Source organism: Theobroma cacao, chromosome 2, assembly GCF_053813885.1.
Source record: "Theobroma cacao isolate CCN51 chromosome 2, ASM5381388v1, whole genome shotgun sequence".
NCBI lineage: Eukaryota > Viridiplantae > Streptophyta > Magnoliopsida > Malvales > Malvaceae > Theobroma > Theobroma cacao.
Window position 1 is genome coordinate 11,789,098 of NC_142640.1, and position 17,614 is coordinate 11,806,711.

At 34.1% G+C, this 17,614-nt stretch overlaps 1 protein-coding gene, 1 long non-coding RNA gene and 1 pseudogene across 3 annotated transcripts; 2 read left to right on the forward strand and 1 right to left on the reverse strand.

Annotated features, from left to right (window-relative positions):
• Nucleotides 1-1,403: 1,403 nt before the first annotated feature.
• On the reverse strand, nucleotides 1,404-2,009 carry LOC148764038 (uncharacterized). Its single transcript, XM_088803526.1, has one exon. The coding sequence runs from the start codon at nucleotides 2,007-2,009 to the stop codon at nucleotides 1,404-1,406; it is 606 nt and encodes a 201-aa protein (XP_088659652.1).
• A 2,742-nt stretch (nucleotides 2,010-4,751) lies between these two features.
• LOC18608751 (nicotianamine aminotransferase 1-like) lies at nucleotides 4,752-14,676 on the forward strand (annotated as a pseudogene). The gene is made up of 7 exons (XR_016024855.1): nucleotides 4,752-5,157; nucleotides 5,327-5,666; nucleotides 5,804-6,022; nucleotides 6,183-6,242; nucleotides 6,520-6,675; nucleotides 11,808-11,904; nucleotides 14,380-14,676. The product of XR_016024855.1 is annotated as a nicotianamine aminotransferase 1-like (transcript).
• A 1,548-nt stretch (nucleotides 14,677-16,224) lies between these two features.
• Nucleotides 16,225-17,614, forward strand: LOC148764039 (uncharacterized). Its single transcript, XR_016024770.1, has 3 exons — nucleotides 16,225-16,567; nucleotides 16,729-16,913; nucleotides 17,012-17,614. It is a non-coding gene; the product is annotated as an uncharacterized LOC148764039 (long non-coding RNA).

Sequence of the window (17,614 nt, forward strand, 5' to 3'; positions counted from 1 at the left end):
CGCTAATAATCAAATTTAAGGAGGACCAGGATGAAGACAATGAATATGTAAAAAATCAATACAAAAGTCAAAAGAGTGAGACAAAGGAAGAGCAAGGAAACACATTAAAGTCGTTGGTGGAGATTGATAGCAATGATCAGCAAAAGTGGAGCTAGCCAATTTTTATTAGGGGAGCCAAAGATGAAAAAGAATGAAAGCTAAAAATTTTTAAAACTAATACATTGAACTTAATCAACAATCAAAAAATTCATAATAGACAATAATTTTATATAACATGTAAATAAAAAACCTAAGAAAAAAAAGACTTATAATAGTCATTTAAGAAAGTTGTGTTTGACGATGTTTCCTGGATTCAAATTCATTAATTATTGACTCTATACTGAAAAGACTAGCAATGTCTTTCTCAATATAAACAACTAAATTATCTGCAAGAAACTCATTATTCATTTTGTTCCGGAGTCTTATTTTCACAATTTTCATTGCTAAAAAGACTATCTTTGTAGTTGTTGTGGAAACCGAAAAAGTCAAAATAAGATGAATTAATCTATCAATCAAGTGGTAATTTTTAGACTTTTTTGTTTCGACTAATCTTTGGCACAATTTAGAAAGTGTCTTAATATCTACAAAACTTTGATGATGAGGTATATCAAACTTGTAATGCCTCAATTGTAAACTAAAAATAAGTCTTTTTTGTTCTGTGAAATCTTGAGAATAAAAAATCTCTGCTAACTTACAGATATTATCAATATTGAATGATTTGTAATTGTTATTAGGATCCAACGTAATGTTTAAAGTTAAAAGTTCCACAGCTTGCTCATTGAATCTCAAGTTCAATTCTTGTAACTAGGAATCTATTATCATTAAGAATACATCAACTTCATAATGATGTTCCATAGTTACATCTAGTTGACGAGATAGACCTCTGCCCAAGATATATCGTGCACCCATGTCAGGAATTTATATCTCATGTTTTTTGACAAAATTTTTTCACATTCTCAAGTAAATTAGACCATTCATCATCTTTCAACTTCTGAAAGAGTGATTTTGTAGTAAAAATAAGATAAATTGCATTTAAAATATCTTAAAGCATAATTGCAATGCTTGACAAAGAACATTAGTGATTCCCATGATCTCATACATCAAGTGTAATATAAAAATAAATTCAAATGATACTAATATTTTACTAGTAGCATAAGCATCACCTTTTTGTGAATAATTGACCCTTCATCAACAATACTTTCAACAAAAGTGCAGGTTGTATCAAACATTCTCATCTAGGTACAAATAGAATGAAAGTGTAAGCTCTATTGAGTATCTCTAACTCTTTGTAGAGATCTCACTTAATTTGCTCATCTACTTGTTTCAAGTTCATCACTAACAATCATGTTTGCAATGTCAATTGCTTAAGTAGCTTGTAGTTGGTCATGCATTTTGGAAGAAGCACTAACAACATTTTCAATAGAAGTAAACTGTGTAAAAAATTCATGAATATGAACTACTTCTTTAGATGCTGCAACCAATGCTAATTGTAATTTGTGAGCATAACAATACACATAATATGCATATGGACAATCGTTATGTACCAAAGCTTGTAAACCATTCCATTCATCATGCATGTTATTAGCATTGTCATATCCTTGACCTTGAATACTTTCAACTTGAAAGTTATAACGAGAAAGAATAGACATTAACTTTTTCTTCAAAGTCATTACACTAGTATCACTAACATGTACAAGATCAAAGAAACGTTCTTGAACAAAACCATCACCATCAACAAATCTCAAAATAATAGCCATTTGCTCTTTTTTAGACTCATCTCGAGCTTTATCAATAATAATACAAAACTTAGCATTTTCCACTTCCTCTTTAATTGAATTTCTCACCATATTAGCCAAAATATGCAAAATCTCCTTTTGAGCATCATTGGATGTGTACTTAGCAACTTGTGGGGCATTTTCCAAGACAAGCTTATGAACTTTATCATTGTAAGATCTTAAGAATTTCAGCATTTCAATGAAATTTTCTTTATTTTTTGAGGATGGACTTTCATCATGACCTTTAAATGTACAAGCTTGAAAAGTTAACCATTTAACATAATTTGTAGAAGCTTTAAACCCAAGCCAATAATTCAAGATCTCTTCTGATGCTTGTCTTTTGATAAGCCTATTAATATGTTGGGATTTTTTCAATAAACCCTCACAAGATTTTACAACAACATTATGTGGGGAATTTGGATTTTTCCTAACATGATTTAAAAGTGGACAATTTTCTCCACTATTTACTTTTTTCCAACTTTTGAAACCCTTTTCAATAAATGCATTTGAACTTGGATAATTAGAGGTGTTCTTACCAAAAAAGTAGCATGGCAAATAAAATACAGCATCTTTGTCACAAAAATACTCCAACTAAGAAGGATATAATTCAAAGCAAGAAGCTTGAAAACGATGAGGATGATCATCATCTGATAAAGGATACGTCTTAAGAATGGGTTGACCACGTTTGAGATAAGCACGACGAATTTCATCCCTTTGATTGATAGGAAATTCCCATATCATTGGTAATAATCCAAGATTAGGTTTTATATGGAAAAACATCAATTTCTTCAAGATTGAGCCTTTCACATTTTAATTCACACTGTCCTTGTTCATGAGTTAAAGTATTAAGGCTTGCTGGCTCAAGCGTAAGAAAATCATTTGAACAATCTACCTCTTGTCTTTTAAAAAATTTGTCAATTATTTTCAATTTATATTTTAATCAAACTTAAAAAAAATAATACAGTCAACATCCAATATTCTTATTTATTTATATTTAAACTTAAAATATTAAATATAAAACTATATGCATAAAATATAAATAGTTAAATACGAAATATAAGATTTCACATAATAGTTAAATAATAGAAATAGAAAGAAGAAGGAAAAAGAAAACCTTACCTCCTCTTAATTTTACACAATGATGGTGAGTGGTCTCTACCTTTCCTTGTCCAAGCTCACAAGCTTATAAATCTTTTTGAAGAATGAGGTGTGTTTTAGTGGTGAGTTACGAGAACAGAGAAATAAAAATAAAAAGACACAAAAGAGAAGAGAAAAAAAAAAGATGTGTGGAAAAACTTAAATTAGGGTAAAGTTAAGTAACTTTGTGAAGTTGTTTTATTATTTTTTATTTATATTAATTATTAAATAAAAAATTATTTTGAGTGGACCATTAAAAATATATAATAAATAAAAATTTTCAAAAATTTTAAGGGAGTCATTGATAAAATATATATAAGAAATAAATATTTTTAAAAATTTTAGGAGTGTCACGGCCCCCTTATTGTTGGCTTACCTTCCACCCTTGGTGATCAAATTGAGAAAGATATAGCTAGATAACATAGCAAGATAGTGTTGGAGAGGACAAAGAAATCACCTGCCTCTAATGCAGCATGTACCTTGACTCTAAGGTTAAGAAGAGTCGTTACAAATTTTGTTTTTATTTAAGTATGATTGGTCACTTAATTAAGTTTATTTTATTCAATAGAATCTTAAATTTGACTTAGGTTCATTAAAAAGGATAATATTAGGTTTATGAAATAGATTTGGATTTGAGGGTACGATTATGCACGGGAAAGGTATTGACATTTTAAAGAATAGTATCAATTAATTATGTATTATCTTATTTTAGACTTGATAAATAGTGATTAATTTCATATTTTATTTTTCTTAAATACAATTTATTCTTTTTCTCTCTTTTATGCCTATTATTAAAAAAATGAAAACTTTTCCTAAGTCTTCCAAACACTTTGGGCAAAAATTAAGAATAATCTAGTCATGTCAAGATTATTTAAGAAATCATTTATTTCCTTGAAAAGACTCATCGTCAGATTAATTTGCTATTATATAAAAAATATTTGAATTAAATCTTTTATTCTTTTTTTATGATTTTTATTACTTTTTTTTATTTGTCTTAAAGATAAATGAAAACCCTTGATATTGGAAAATTTTTTAAATTATTCAATAGTACTTTTGGTAGAATTTAAAAATTCTCCTCACTTAGGAATTTTCAAGAAAATTATCACTTACAATTTTTTTTAAAAATTCCATCATTGGTTGATGTTTATTTACTTGCATAATTTAATTTGAATGCCTATGGTGGTGCAAAATGAATATCATGATGCAATTAGTAAATTATTTGCAATTTATTTATTACACATTTATTTTATTATGTACATGTTTTTTTATAATTATTTAGAAATAATCTTCTTTACAAAATAATTTTTGAGATTCCCCATTAATTTCGGTAAGACCCTACAACTATTTTTGCTTAGAAAAATGTTAAAAAAATTCCACTTGCAATGTTTTTGTTCGATTTATTCAACTAAGACTTTTAATTTTATCACTTTTATTACTCCTAAATTAAGGTATCTTGAATAAATTCATAATTTTTAAAAAATAAACATAATTAGAAATTAAATGAGTAACATAAAATGGGCCAAAAAATATATGCCTCAAGTTGGGCTTTGAATCCAAATTCCATGGGCTAGACAGCATTGGACCTTATGGACTTGAGTCGGTTCAAGTATGACTCGTGTTTTAATTTTTTTTTTCTCTTTAGACTGGATGATGTACCGAATAATAAATCAAATACTTGTATTTACCTTTTTAAATCCATAACGGTTGGCTCTTGTGATCGAATTGCACAGTTTCTTTGTAAAAGATGGAAAAGGACGTGCTACCCTCCTTTTGTGCAAAGAAGCAAAAAATCAAGGCTGTTGTCCAAATAATGCTCTTGTCTGTTCCTTTTGTTTTCTTTTGTCGGTAATGCTGCTGCATATCTGGCCATCGTGTCACTTCTGCATAATGCAGACTGCACACCACTACTCAATTTTTAAACACTAACAAGCAAAAAGATGGAAAATGGCTCAAAGCAATGGCGTTTCCAGTGTATTAAAGAGCTGAACCCGGCATCAGCAATCAGTCTGCGAGGTGTTCTTGACCTGGTAATTGGAAATCTCAGAACAGATGATCCGAGACCCATCGTTCCCCTTGGCAATGGCGATCCCTCACAATTTCCATGCTTTAGGACTTCTACAATAGCAGAAGATGCCATAGTTGATGCCCTCCATTCAGCCAAGTATAATGGTTATGCAACTCCTCTTGGAGTTCCATCTGCCAGAAGGTAAACATACTCGTATCATTTTCCTTGTGGAAACTTTCTTTCAAAGACTCCTGTTATATATTTACATTTTATATTTTCCTTCTATTTATTCTTTGAAATTATATACAGCTAGTATGTCTTCTGACACAATCTGTAACGAATTCCTAACACAATTTTAAGATTATAGCAGGGCTATTGCAGATTATCTCAATCTTGACCTTCCATACAAGTTATCTGCGGATGATATTTATCCTACAAGTGGATGTATACAAGCAATTGAAGTTGCATTAGCAGCCATTGCCCTCCCTGGTACCAACATTTTACTCCCAAGACCAGGCTTCACATTCTATGAATCTCGTGCTGCACATAACCATCTTCAAGTCCGTCATTTTAATCTTCTTCCTGATAAGGGTTGGGAGGTTGACCTTGACGCCGTTGAAGCTCTTGCGGAATAGAAGACTGTTGCCATGGTTATTATAAACCCTGGCAATCCTTGTGGAACTGTCTACAGCTACGAACATTTGAAAAGGGTAAGGATTTAAAGTCTAAAAGCTTTTATTTCATTATGTTTTCCCTGATGTTTGTTGTTTAGAGTTTTTTTTCAGAATTAGTTGTTCAATACCTTTTTGATGTTGACAATAGGAATTGTTGATATCTTGAATGTAAGGTTGCAGAGACAGCAAGAAAGCTTGGAATTCTGGTAATTGCTGATGAAGTTTATGGTCATCTTACATTTGGGAGCACTCCCTTTGTTCCAATGGCAGTGTTTGGATCAATTGTGCCAGTCCTCACTCTTGGGTCTATATCAAAGAGATGGATCGTTCCTGGTTGGCGACTTGGTTGGCTTGTGACTAGTGATCCTAATGGCATCCTTCGAAAGTTAGGGGTTAGCCCTTTTATTTATTTTTTTTTCTTTTGCTGAATTCTGACAATCTCTCTGGCTTGACAGTTGAAATACATCTTTTAATTGTAATTTCTTTCATAATTCAAGTATCTAAACAGCAAACTTATAGAATAATGCATGGTTCTTTTTGAACTATTTTCAGATTGTGGACTCAATTACAGGCTATCTCAATATCACTGCTAATCCTGCAACCTTCATTCAGGTTTGTGATTCAAAATACCTATGTCTCTGAAAAAGATATTAACTTTAAAAGAGCTAGAACAAATTTAAGTCAATTCAATGAAGTTGTCGTACTAAAGAGCCCTTTGGCTAAATGCTAATCACTTGGTGTGGCAAATGCAAGTGCACTTTTATCTGCTTGACTGTTTATCTTGGAACAGATCTTTTAAGTTTGACTTTGAACAAAAGGCTTTATCATTGTCATTCTTAATTCTCTTTCTTCTCCTCTTGAATACATATAATTTTGTTTTATGCATTAGGGAGCAGTTCCCCACATCTTGGAGAATACAAAGGATGATTTCTTTTCGAAAATCATTGTTACTCTAAGAGAGGCTGCAGAGATATGCTATAATGGAATTAAGGAGGTACCTTGCCTAAGTTGTGCAAAGAAACCAGAAGGGTCCATGTTTGTAATGGTGAGGCTATCAATCTTCTTTATATTTTGTGTGCAGAACATGAAGAATATGCTGCTAGTTGTTAATATATGAAAAAAAAGATCTCAAAAGAATAAAATTAGAAAATCCTACTTTTCATAAATAAGATGAAGACATATACATATAAAAAGTTTACTTGGGGTGCAAGCAAAGTAAATATCATAAAAAAAAGTATTCTAATCTTAAACTTTCTTGGAGTACAAGTAAAGTAAAAGTTAACAAAGAAAGATTATATAGAAAATAATCCCTATAATTGTGTGTAGAGAATGGAAATAAATGATCCTTCAATACTCCCCTCAAGTTGGAGCATGAAAGGTAGAAATGCCTAACTTGACTAACAATTTATGGAACTAATCATACTCCAGTACTTTAGTTAATATATTTCCCAATTGGTTCTATGAAGAAATAAGCTGACTAACAATAGTTTGTAACTAAATGTGCTGTCAGATGACATGACAATCTATTTCTATGTGCTTTGTTTGTTCGTGGAACGCTAGATTAGTTACGATGTGAATAACAGCTTGGTTGTCACGAAACAAGGGAACTGGTGCAGTGTGTGTCACTCCAAGATCTCGTAAGAGCCATATTAGCCAAACGATCTAACTAGTAGTGGTGGCCATGTCTCGATATTCAGCCTTAGCAAAAGAACTGGGAAACCACCGTTTGTTTAATATGGGAGAAGACCTAAAAAAGATAATATAGCCACAAGTAGATTTACGTGTCATCAAACATCCTGCCCAATCTGCATCACAATATGCTCGCAAAGACAATGAACCATCTGAAAGATAAAATACCTTGTCTTGAGGTTCCTTTGAGATAACATAACACCCTATAAGTAGTATCAAGATGTGGTTGTCATAAGGCATGCATAAACTGGCTAAGAATATGTACTACATAGCTAATATCTGGACGAATGATGGTATGATAAAGTAAATGACCTACTAGTCGACGATATTGCTCGAGATCAGCACAAATCTCACAAGAGTCGAGTAAAAGCTTATGCTATCGCTCTATGAAAAAGTTGGCTGGCTTACAACTTGTGAGATCTCTCTCGGTTAAGATATTAAGTGCATACTTGCATTGGCTTAATGGAATACCTGTTTGAGAACATGCTGTTTCAATTTCAAGAAAGTACTTAAGTTTGCCAAGATTCTTAATGTGAAATTTTGCATCCAAATAATGTTTCAACTTAGAAATGCGATCAGAATATGTTTTTGTGATGGTAACATCATCAACATATGTGAGAACTGCAATAAAAGATCTTCCACCATGAAAGAAGATGAACAAAGAGTGATCTGTGTCTAATTGTTGAAAACCGATGGCAAGAAAAGAAGTGGTAAACTTGTGATACTAATTTTGAGATGCTTGATGAAATCCATGTATAGATTTCTATAAACGATAAACCCGTTACTCCCATTGTTTAGCAAACCCTTGTGGAATCTTCATATAGATTTTTTCTTCCAAGTCACCATGTAAAAAGGCATTGTTCACATCTAGTTGATATAATTCCAAATGCTTAATCTAAGTAAGTGCTAGCAAACAATGTACGGTGACTAATTTGGCAACGAGAGCCAATGTCTCATGAAAATCAATATCCTCAATTTGAGTGTAACTTTTAGTAACAAGACATGCCTTGTAGTGCTTAATACTTCCATCTGGTTGATATTTAACTTTGTAAACCCATTTTGAATCAATATCTCGTTTACTATGGGTAAAGGTTGCAAAGTCCAAGTATTATTTGCTTTCAAAGCGAAAATTTCCTTTGCCATGGCTTCCCTCTTATGTGCATGTTTGACTACTTGAAAAAATGATTTTGGTTCGTTAGTGGACAAGATGGTTGCTAAAAAGGCATGTGACTGAGAGAAAATTTAAAATAATAAATAAATTATGAGAGAGGATGTACCGTTGAGTTGGCTGAAGGAAAAGTTGAAAGTGGCATGATACTTGGAGGAGCAAGAGAGGGGGGCAAAACATAATCATAACCAGACAAAGAGCATGAAACTTGCCATTTGTTGTAAATAATGAAAGCTTCTAAAATAATATTTTCTGACACATTGACCAAGTTAGAATCAATTAGGTTAGATGAGAAGGCTACTGTGGTTGACAAGTTGGATCTAACTAACTCAAACCCCAGACTAACAGGTGAAAAGGATTCATGTGGATCAATGAAGGAAGTGGACCCAGTCATAGTAGACCCATGTGTAATTGCTAACGATGTGGGTTTGTCTATTACAAGCTTATTGTTATAAGACACATGCCCTATTAAACTAATAGATGGGTTGATGCTTATAGATGACTCATTAAGCCCAAGTTCGGAGACATTGGGCACTACATGGTTGAATGAATTGTCCAATATGGTAGTTTGACCCAAATTAAGTGGCTATACAATTTTTATTACTAAGGAATTGCAAATGGAAATATTTCTTCCAAAAAATGAACATCCTGCAAAACATAAATCTTTTTACTTTTAAGATCATAAATTCTATATCCTTTTTGCCCACTAGGATACCCAATAAAAACACTCGATTTAGCAATTGGGGCAAACTTGTTGCGTAGCTTGCTATTTTTATGCTTGTAACAAAGATATCCAAAGCTTTTCAAATGATCATATTTAAGACTCTTTTCGAGTAAAACCTCATATGGAGTTTTATTTTGTAAAACAAAGAGTGGCATACGATTGATCAAGTATGCTAAAGTAAGAACATATTCACCCAAAAATGAAATAGGAAGATGTGTTTGAAATCGCAATGCTCGTGCAACTTCTAAAAGATGCTTATGCTTTCGCTCAACAACTCCATTTTGTTGTGGTGTGTCTGTATAGCTAGATTAACGTTCCATGCCTTGATCAAAATAATAAGTCATTAAATCATCATAAGTAAACTCTAAGCCATTGTCTGTCCATAGAATTTTAACTTGTACTTTAAATTGTGTATAAACCTCATTGTAAAATTGTAATAGATACATTTCAGTTTTTGACTTGTATTTCATGAGGAAGACCCATGTTGCTCGATTGAAATCATCTATTATAGTCAGAATAAAGTGAGATCCAAAGAATGATTTTGTTTTGCATAAGCCCCAAATATCACAATGTACTAAGTCAAAAGCATGCATATTCTTATTTGTACTGATGGGAAAAGATAATCATGATTGTTTTGCCTTACAACAAGCATCACAAAATAAAGTCTTATTGCAATCAAAAGAAATAGATAAAATAAGAACCAAAGGAATAAGATTTACTAGTAAATGCCATAAGCGTCAATGCCATAAACTTGCATTAACTAAATTGCTAGCTATCAATGCCTTCTCCCTTCTCATCGACTCTAAGTAATAAGGACCACTTCACTCTCTACCCACTCTAATCGGCTTCTTGGAGGGTAAGGCCTCAATCACAAAAAAATTCGACCAAAAAGTTACCATACAATGTAAATCACGTGTCAATTTACTATCAGACAATACATTAAAACAAGAATAGAGAACCCAAGGACTCACTCAAGGATTAATCTTTTTCCAAGACCAACTTGGCCTAATGCATGAATCTCTATTGTTTCACGATTAGGAATTTGTACTGGTGGTATAGTGGGTTGATAACACATTTGATAAAGAGGTTATATGATTTATGGCTCTTGTATCAACAACTCATTCATTGTTTTTCTTATCAAAAAAATTAGAGGCCATCATGTTTCCAGATGGGTTTCTTATTGATATTCCATGACTACCTAGTAGAGCTAGTAATTGTTGATGTTACGCATAAGTCAAACCTGGGACGGGTGATCCAACTTCATCCATGGTGACGGCAAAAGCAACTTTAGAAGACATATTTGTAGCAATGTCGCAGTCGCATTGATTTCCATGGGTATGCGATTGATCACCACTAATTTGTTATTGCTCTTCCTTCCCAATTTGTGGCAATTTGATGGATAACCAATCACCTTGTAACAATTCTCTTTATTATGGTTTGACCTCCTACAGTGGATACATGATGGAAATCGACCATGGCTCCCATCATCGTTCTTCTTTTGTTGTGATTCATTTTCCTTAGTTAACAAGGTAGTAGCTTTAATGATGGGTGCACGAGTTGCAATGATTGAACGTTGATTCTCTTTTTGTGCTGTAATGGCATATGCTTTTTTAAGATTTGGCAATGGATCAACACTCAATATTTGAGATTGTACAGTTGAATATTCTTCATCAAGTCCCATCGAGAAATCAAAAACCTTTTCTTTTTCACGCATAGACTGCATTCTTTTCACCCCACCATAGGTGCATCCACATTTACACAACGAGACAGCATTGAGACCCTGTAACTTGCCCTAAATTGTTTTCAATTTACCCTAATAGCACGAGATCAAAGATTTCTCTTTTTGTAAAAAGGCTATGACGCACTTCAACTCGTACATTCTAGAGGTTACTCCTCAAGTAAATCTTTCTTCCAAATCTCTCCATATTTCTCGCATAGTTTCAACATAAACAGCACTGCCTTGAAGTTCTTTAGCAAGTGCATTTGTAAGCCATGAAAGAACTATTGCATTATATTGTATCCATGATTGTAAATTCGAGGAATCAACATTCTGTTTTTTATCATTCCATTTACAAAACTTACTTTGTTTTAGGAATAGAGTGCGTTCATAAAGCTATGCCTCCATGTGAAATAATTATCTTTACTTTCACTGAGAGGGTGCGTCACAAAAATTAGACTTGAATGATCATATGAAAGCAAGTAGTATGGAGAAGTGGTATTAATGGCCTTGCTTTGATTAGCACTCGCACTTGCCACCAATTCTTCAATACTCTTGTCTTTCTCATTATTTGCATCATCTTCAGCCATTAAAAAAAATCAAGGTTTTGTAACCTGCTTTGATACCATGAAAAATAAAATATCTCAAAAGAATAGAAACAGAAAACCCTACTTTTCATTAATAAGATGAAGACATATATACAAGGTTTACTTGGAGTAAAAACAATGTAAATATCATAAAAGGAAGTATTCTAATTTTAAACTTTCTTAGAGTACAAGTAAAGTAAAAGTTAATAAAGAAAGATTACATAGAAAATAATCCTTATAATTTTGTGTATGAGAATGGAAATAAAAAATCTCCCAATAACATATGTTGCAGGTGAAGCTGAACATTTCCCTGTTGGAAGACATTAACGATGACATGGATTTCTGCAAAAAGCTAGCTAAAGAGGAGTCAGTCATTATTGTCCCAGCTGGTAAGATATGAAAAATTCTTCAACTAGTTTCTTGAACAAGAGTTGATGTTTCTAATTATATTTATATATGTAGAGCAATACTGAAATAAAACTCAAAAGATAAATTGAGGTTGTAATTGAATTGAGTGATCATGTTCTTGTGCTTGCTTCCTGTGTCATCTTTTGACACAAAATTATATAGGGATAGCTTTTGGAATGAAGAATTGGCTTCGCATAACTTTTGCGTGTGAAATCTCAGCTCTTGAAGAAGGACTTGGAAGGATAAAAGCCTTTTACCAAAGACATGCTAAGAAAGAATAAAATTTATTTGAAGTCAAAGAGATCGATGGAATGTCACATGAAATAACATGCATGGTGTTGTATTCCATGTTTCATTCAGATCGTTTCACAAGCTAGGTTTCCTTGAATATTACTACTAAGTATTATGTTCCCTAAGCTAGTATTTGGTATCCATGATGATGATCTTATCACAATGTTCATGCTATCACTTTATGATTTTCCTTTTCCCAATGTATCATAGTTCATCGTGTTTGATACCCTTTCGTTCTTTTAATATGAACTCTTTTTAGTCAACGTTTTTCAACTTTGAAATATATGATTAAATTAAATTTTAAAAAATAGTATATTTGAAAAGGACTTCATTCATAGTTTTGAAAGAATAGTTCTTCCAATTAGAATTAATAATGATAAATGGAAAAAAGCAGTCGAATTTGAAAAAAATTGATAAAAAAGTTAAATTTAAATATTAATTACATAAAAATCAAACTACTATTTAGTATGAAGTATTAAAATAACCATATTTTAAAAGTTAATAGATTAATAAATTAATTAGTAATTTTAATAAAAATAAGGATAACAGAAGCCATGGTGGTGGGCAATTTCATATGTTGCAACCAATTAGGATGTTGAATACTTTTGTTGTCTTGGGAGTAGTATTTTTTTTATGATTTTATAAGTAGTTAAAAATCGTTTTGATTTTTTTTTTTGAATTTGAGGAAAATGAATCGTACATTAATCAATTAGTAAAATGTTCAGATATAAAAGAGTGTTAATTTCCATTATAACTAATTCAGTCCAATTAATGAAATGAAACTTGTTATTATACGAAACCCCTAAGGATAATTTATTTGGACCAATTGTTACAACTTGAAAGATCTGATCATAGCAGAATAGTTTCACATGGTAGCTTGTCATTCTCAAAAAATAAAAAATTAATAACTATTTGGAAATAAATAAGGGTATTTTTCATAATTGGACCTCAAGCATAAGGCGTTTTTGAGAATGATCCTCCCTATAATTTTATCTGTTTTTAGCCAAGAGAAAAAAAAATTGGACAAAATTGTCCTTAATGAAACCGACCCATTCGCTAGGCTCCACGCTTCAACCCGAAACCTATTAACGGGTCAAGTATGTCCTTTATATAGACCACAACTTTTCGATTTTCATCAAGAGACCGTACATATCCTCAGAAGCAAATCTGTCAAAAGTATTCCTCGATAGTTCAACTTCTGAGCATTTTGGCAGTGGTAGGAGCCTTTTGGAGTAGTTATTATTCGCATAAAGGTAGTTCACATATTGAGCAGTGTGAAGAAGTTGACATTACGCTGAAAAAGATATAATATTTTTTTATGAATTTTTTATTTTATTTTTAACCATGTGGAGGTTTTTGACAGAATGGTTATTGTTCATGTTTAGGGTTAAGGTTTTTGAGTATAAACCTATACATATTGCTTGTTCATATTAATATTATTGTTGTTTAAAATTTTTGAATATAAACATGAAGGTGGTATTGTTAGTGTTGTTGAGGTGGAAAGGTGACCAGCCATACGTGACTAATTGATATGTATGTGTTATGACCCTTTGTTAGATATTACGCGAGTGAGGGCGTGCTTAGGTGGTTGGCACCTTTTGCGTGAGTGGATTTTGGCATAGGATCACGTAAGGTTTACGTGATTGCAAAAGGGTTTAACTTTGCGTTACTAATTGATAGGTCATTGCGTAACTGGTTTCTAGGTTATTGCATGAATATTGTTCAGGCATGGTGTCAGTTAGTGTGTGCGTGATTTGATTACTTGTTCTTAGAATTGTGTGACTTGTTTACAAATCATTGCGTGATTTAATGTTAGTAATTGCGTGACAAATTGATTAGGCATTGCGTAACTATTGTTGTAGGAAATTGCACGAGTGTCATAATTACATGAAATTTATCTGCATGGGTTCATTCTGTATTATTTTGGGTCAACTGTAATGCTTTAATGTGTATATGTTGATTTATTTAATAATCCATGCTACACACTTGGATTAATTATTCTATTTCAGGGTTGTCTAAAAACAGTTAAAAATATTGTTAAGGTTATTTTTTGAGTGAGCTTATGAGGAGGGCTATTTCTAAGAAATTTTTGTAGTTTTTTTGTTAATCTATAATGATGGCATTGACATGACTACAATGGGAATGTTATATATTTTATGTTGCAGATGGCCAGCACAGGAACAGAGCAGGAAAACATGGAGTCTTTACTTTGTGTACCGAGGCACTGATGGGGGTTCAATGCAAGCATTAACATCCACTGTAAGTGGTCGCATCTGCACGTAATACGTGAGATGCTATGCCAAGTGAACGAGCTGGAAAACTTTAAGAGAACATGCTTCGGGCACATGATGGATGTCGAAGCAGACAAGAGTTTATTCTGCGCCAGTCTCGTGCACAATCTAATGCTGCGCAGAATCAACGAACCTGATGCCACGGAGGCAGAGTTATGGTTCGCAATAGGGAAAATGAAGGCTTGTTTTTCTAAAAGGGAGTTCTGTCTAGTGACAGGATTGAAGTTTGGTCCCCTACTGGCCTTCATTGTCAATCCCTACGAGGCTCTCCCTAGAGGAATTCACCTACGATATTGGGGACTTGAGAAGGAGGTGAAGATCCAATAGGTTTTAGATACGTTCAAGAGAGGGCAGTTTCGGCAGGAGGGAGACGCGAGTGAGATGGCCCTCGTCTTGATCACGACCAATGTTTTATTCGGTCAAGACTACAGACGATCTGTGGTTCCATGGTTGTTGTCGTTGGTCAAGAACATCGACGAGTGGAATGCATTCCCATGGGGCACATACTTGTGGAGTTTGGTCGTGGATTACTTGCTGAGGGGTTTCGAACCTCCTGTTGCTATCGAAGCAGACAAGAAGCGTTACCACTTATACGGATTCATATGAGCATTTCAGGTAGTCTGTCATAGCCTAATGTTTATCATTATCATTATTGTTTTCGCATAAGAATTTATGAGGTGAGTAAAAATGTTACACAATTGATGTGCAATTTTGGGCATTGGAAGCAATACCTAAAATCAGAAGCTTATTCGAAAGACAGCGACAGTCTGGGCAAGTTTGGCCAAGAATGCTTAAATGGCAATGTGACGAGAGGCCTACAAGCTTCCACGCAATTATTGTAAGATTGGAGAAAGAGGGCAAGGTGAGTAAAGAAACCATATTTTATTAATTTTATTAAATTTTAGTTTTATTGTCATAGGGTTGACAATGTATGTTTTGGTGCAGTTATGGGCAGTGAAGACATTAGAGCCAATGGCAGAAGAGATGTTGACCGCATACTAGGAGGACATTGAGGTCAATATCTATGAGGGGCAGCAATATATTATATTATGGAAGTTGGAGGGTTGCCCAAAATTCGATCCCTAGCAAAGGAGGAAAATAGTGGACCGTAAAGCGAAAATTTCAATACGATGAGTCGTTAAGCGAAGACTCACCAAAGACGAGGAGGGCTATTCCGAGTTCGGTGCTATTAAGGCACCTCATTCTCCTCCTGCAGCTCTTCATGGTGCTTCTCCTGTTGCTACTTCTATTGCTTATCCTCTTACTTTTGTTGCTGCCCTTCCTCCTGCTTCAAGTGTTGCCCTTCATGCTGAGCCACACAACCGGGAGTTGCATCGGTAAACGACTACAAGCATTAAGCGAGAGATGCAAAAGATGCTGACACAGTGGAAGAAAGACCTCCAGTCATTGTAAACGAATATGCAGATGCAGATGCATGTAATGCAGTTGGAGATCCAACAGTCAATGCAGTTGGAGATCCAGCGGGCGATGCAGATGCAGACGCAATCATTGCATGAGCATATCCAGCACTCATTACAAGGGTTGGAGGATCAGATTGTCGATCGCCTGATCGATTGTTTTGAGGTATGAGATTTCATGTTATTCATCGTGTGAGTTATAACATGTACGATGTATACACTGTTCTAATGTGTTTGATTTTTTCGATCATTTAGGGTCGAAGCTCACCTCTTAGCAGCCTGATTGAACATCATATTATGCTTATCCCATCTCCGGTAGAGGTAGCCCATCATTCTCAACCCACACATTCTCCCAAGGCTCCACCTCATCTGTTTGAGGTCGAAGAGAGACCTCATCCTATGAGTAGTCAAACTATAACTTTCGCGCATCCTGCTCTTGTCCCAACTTTAGCAGAGGCCCCCCGCCATTGTGAGATCACACCTTCTGCTGAGGCTCCACCTCGACCTGAGCTCGAAGATGCACGTGTGATCTTGGCCAGCAAATACCTTCGAAGCCTATACGTTAACCCGCTATTAGTCCAGCGCAAAGCGAAGGACGATTTGAAAGATAGATATGAGTCCTTCCTGAAAAATGACCAAGCCAGGTAAAATGAAAATAGTAAACCATATTAGGGTTAACGGTTGTAGGGTATTTATTACATAGACCTTTTGACATAGGTATTATTATGTGGAAATTGTGAGAAATGACCTTCATAGTAAGGTAACCTCACTATAATTTTAATTTAACTCTATTTTAAATATGCAGGGTTAACATTCTGGGCATCGAACGGTAAGAGGGCCCTGATTTTTTTCAACGATTGGAGATACCGATAGAGTTGATGGACAACCAACAGATTGATGCATGCATCAGTGTGTTGTGTAAGCGGGCGCGCGAGCACCATCCACAACACTACAAGCAGAGAAATATGCATCGTTGACACCACATTTTATGTAAGTATATTATATTTTACTGAGTTGTAATTATTCAAATGTATGGGGTTTAGGGTTACTTAATTGCATCTAACTATTGTGCATAACGTAATTGACAGCTTATTTTGCTCCATCTGAGCCAAGAAATACAGCCTTCCCCCATCAAGAAGACATTCAAGCTGAGTGAGGCGGTTATGCCAGACGATGTGCTTGAGTATGCAAGGGGTGGGAGACCTCCGTGGGGTTTGCCATGGCATGAAGTTGACTCAATTCTCATACCGTGCTTTTTCGACGGCCATTGGGTGGTAGTGCACCCTAACTTGCTGAAATGGACTATGATGTTAGTGGACTCATCGTATAGTCGAAAAGAAGCATTGAAGTCTAGCTTGCGTGATAAGCAGATGAGTCTACTAACATCATTGTTTCCCATTATATGCCAAAAGGTGAGGTACTTTGTCAACTCGCGCCGTTAAAAGTGAGCTTTGACGAGAATGAGGTGTAGGTTAAATGAAAAGACCCTGATACAGTAAGATTCGCACAATACGGGGATTGGGTTATAGCCTCATTGCAGTGGCTGATCGGCTCGAAGGATCACAAGCTGAAGGCAAATGCCATAGAGGGTATTCGAACAAAGTTTTCCCTTGAGATTTTTGCCAATAGCTTAAGTTGTTAAATTTTTTAATTTGTTTATTCTTTTTTAATCTGTAAATAACATTAACATT

Bases quoted from the DNA above. Each gene is read 5' to 3' on its own strand.
- LOC148764038 (XM_088803526.1), bottom strand. From the start codon at position 2,009: ATGCTGAAATTCTTAAGATCTTACAATGATAAAGTTCATAAGCTTGTC.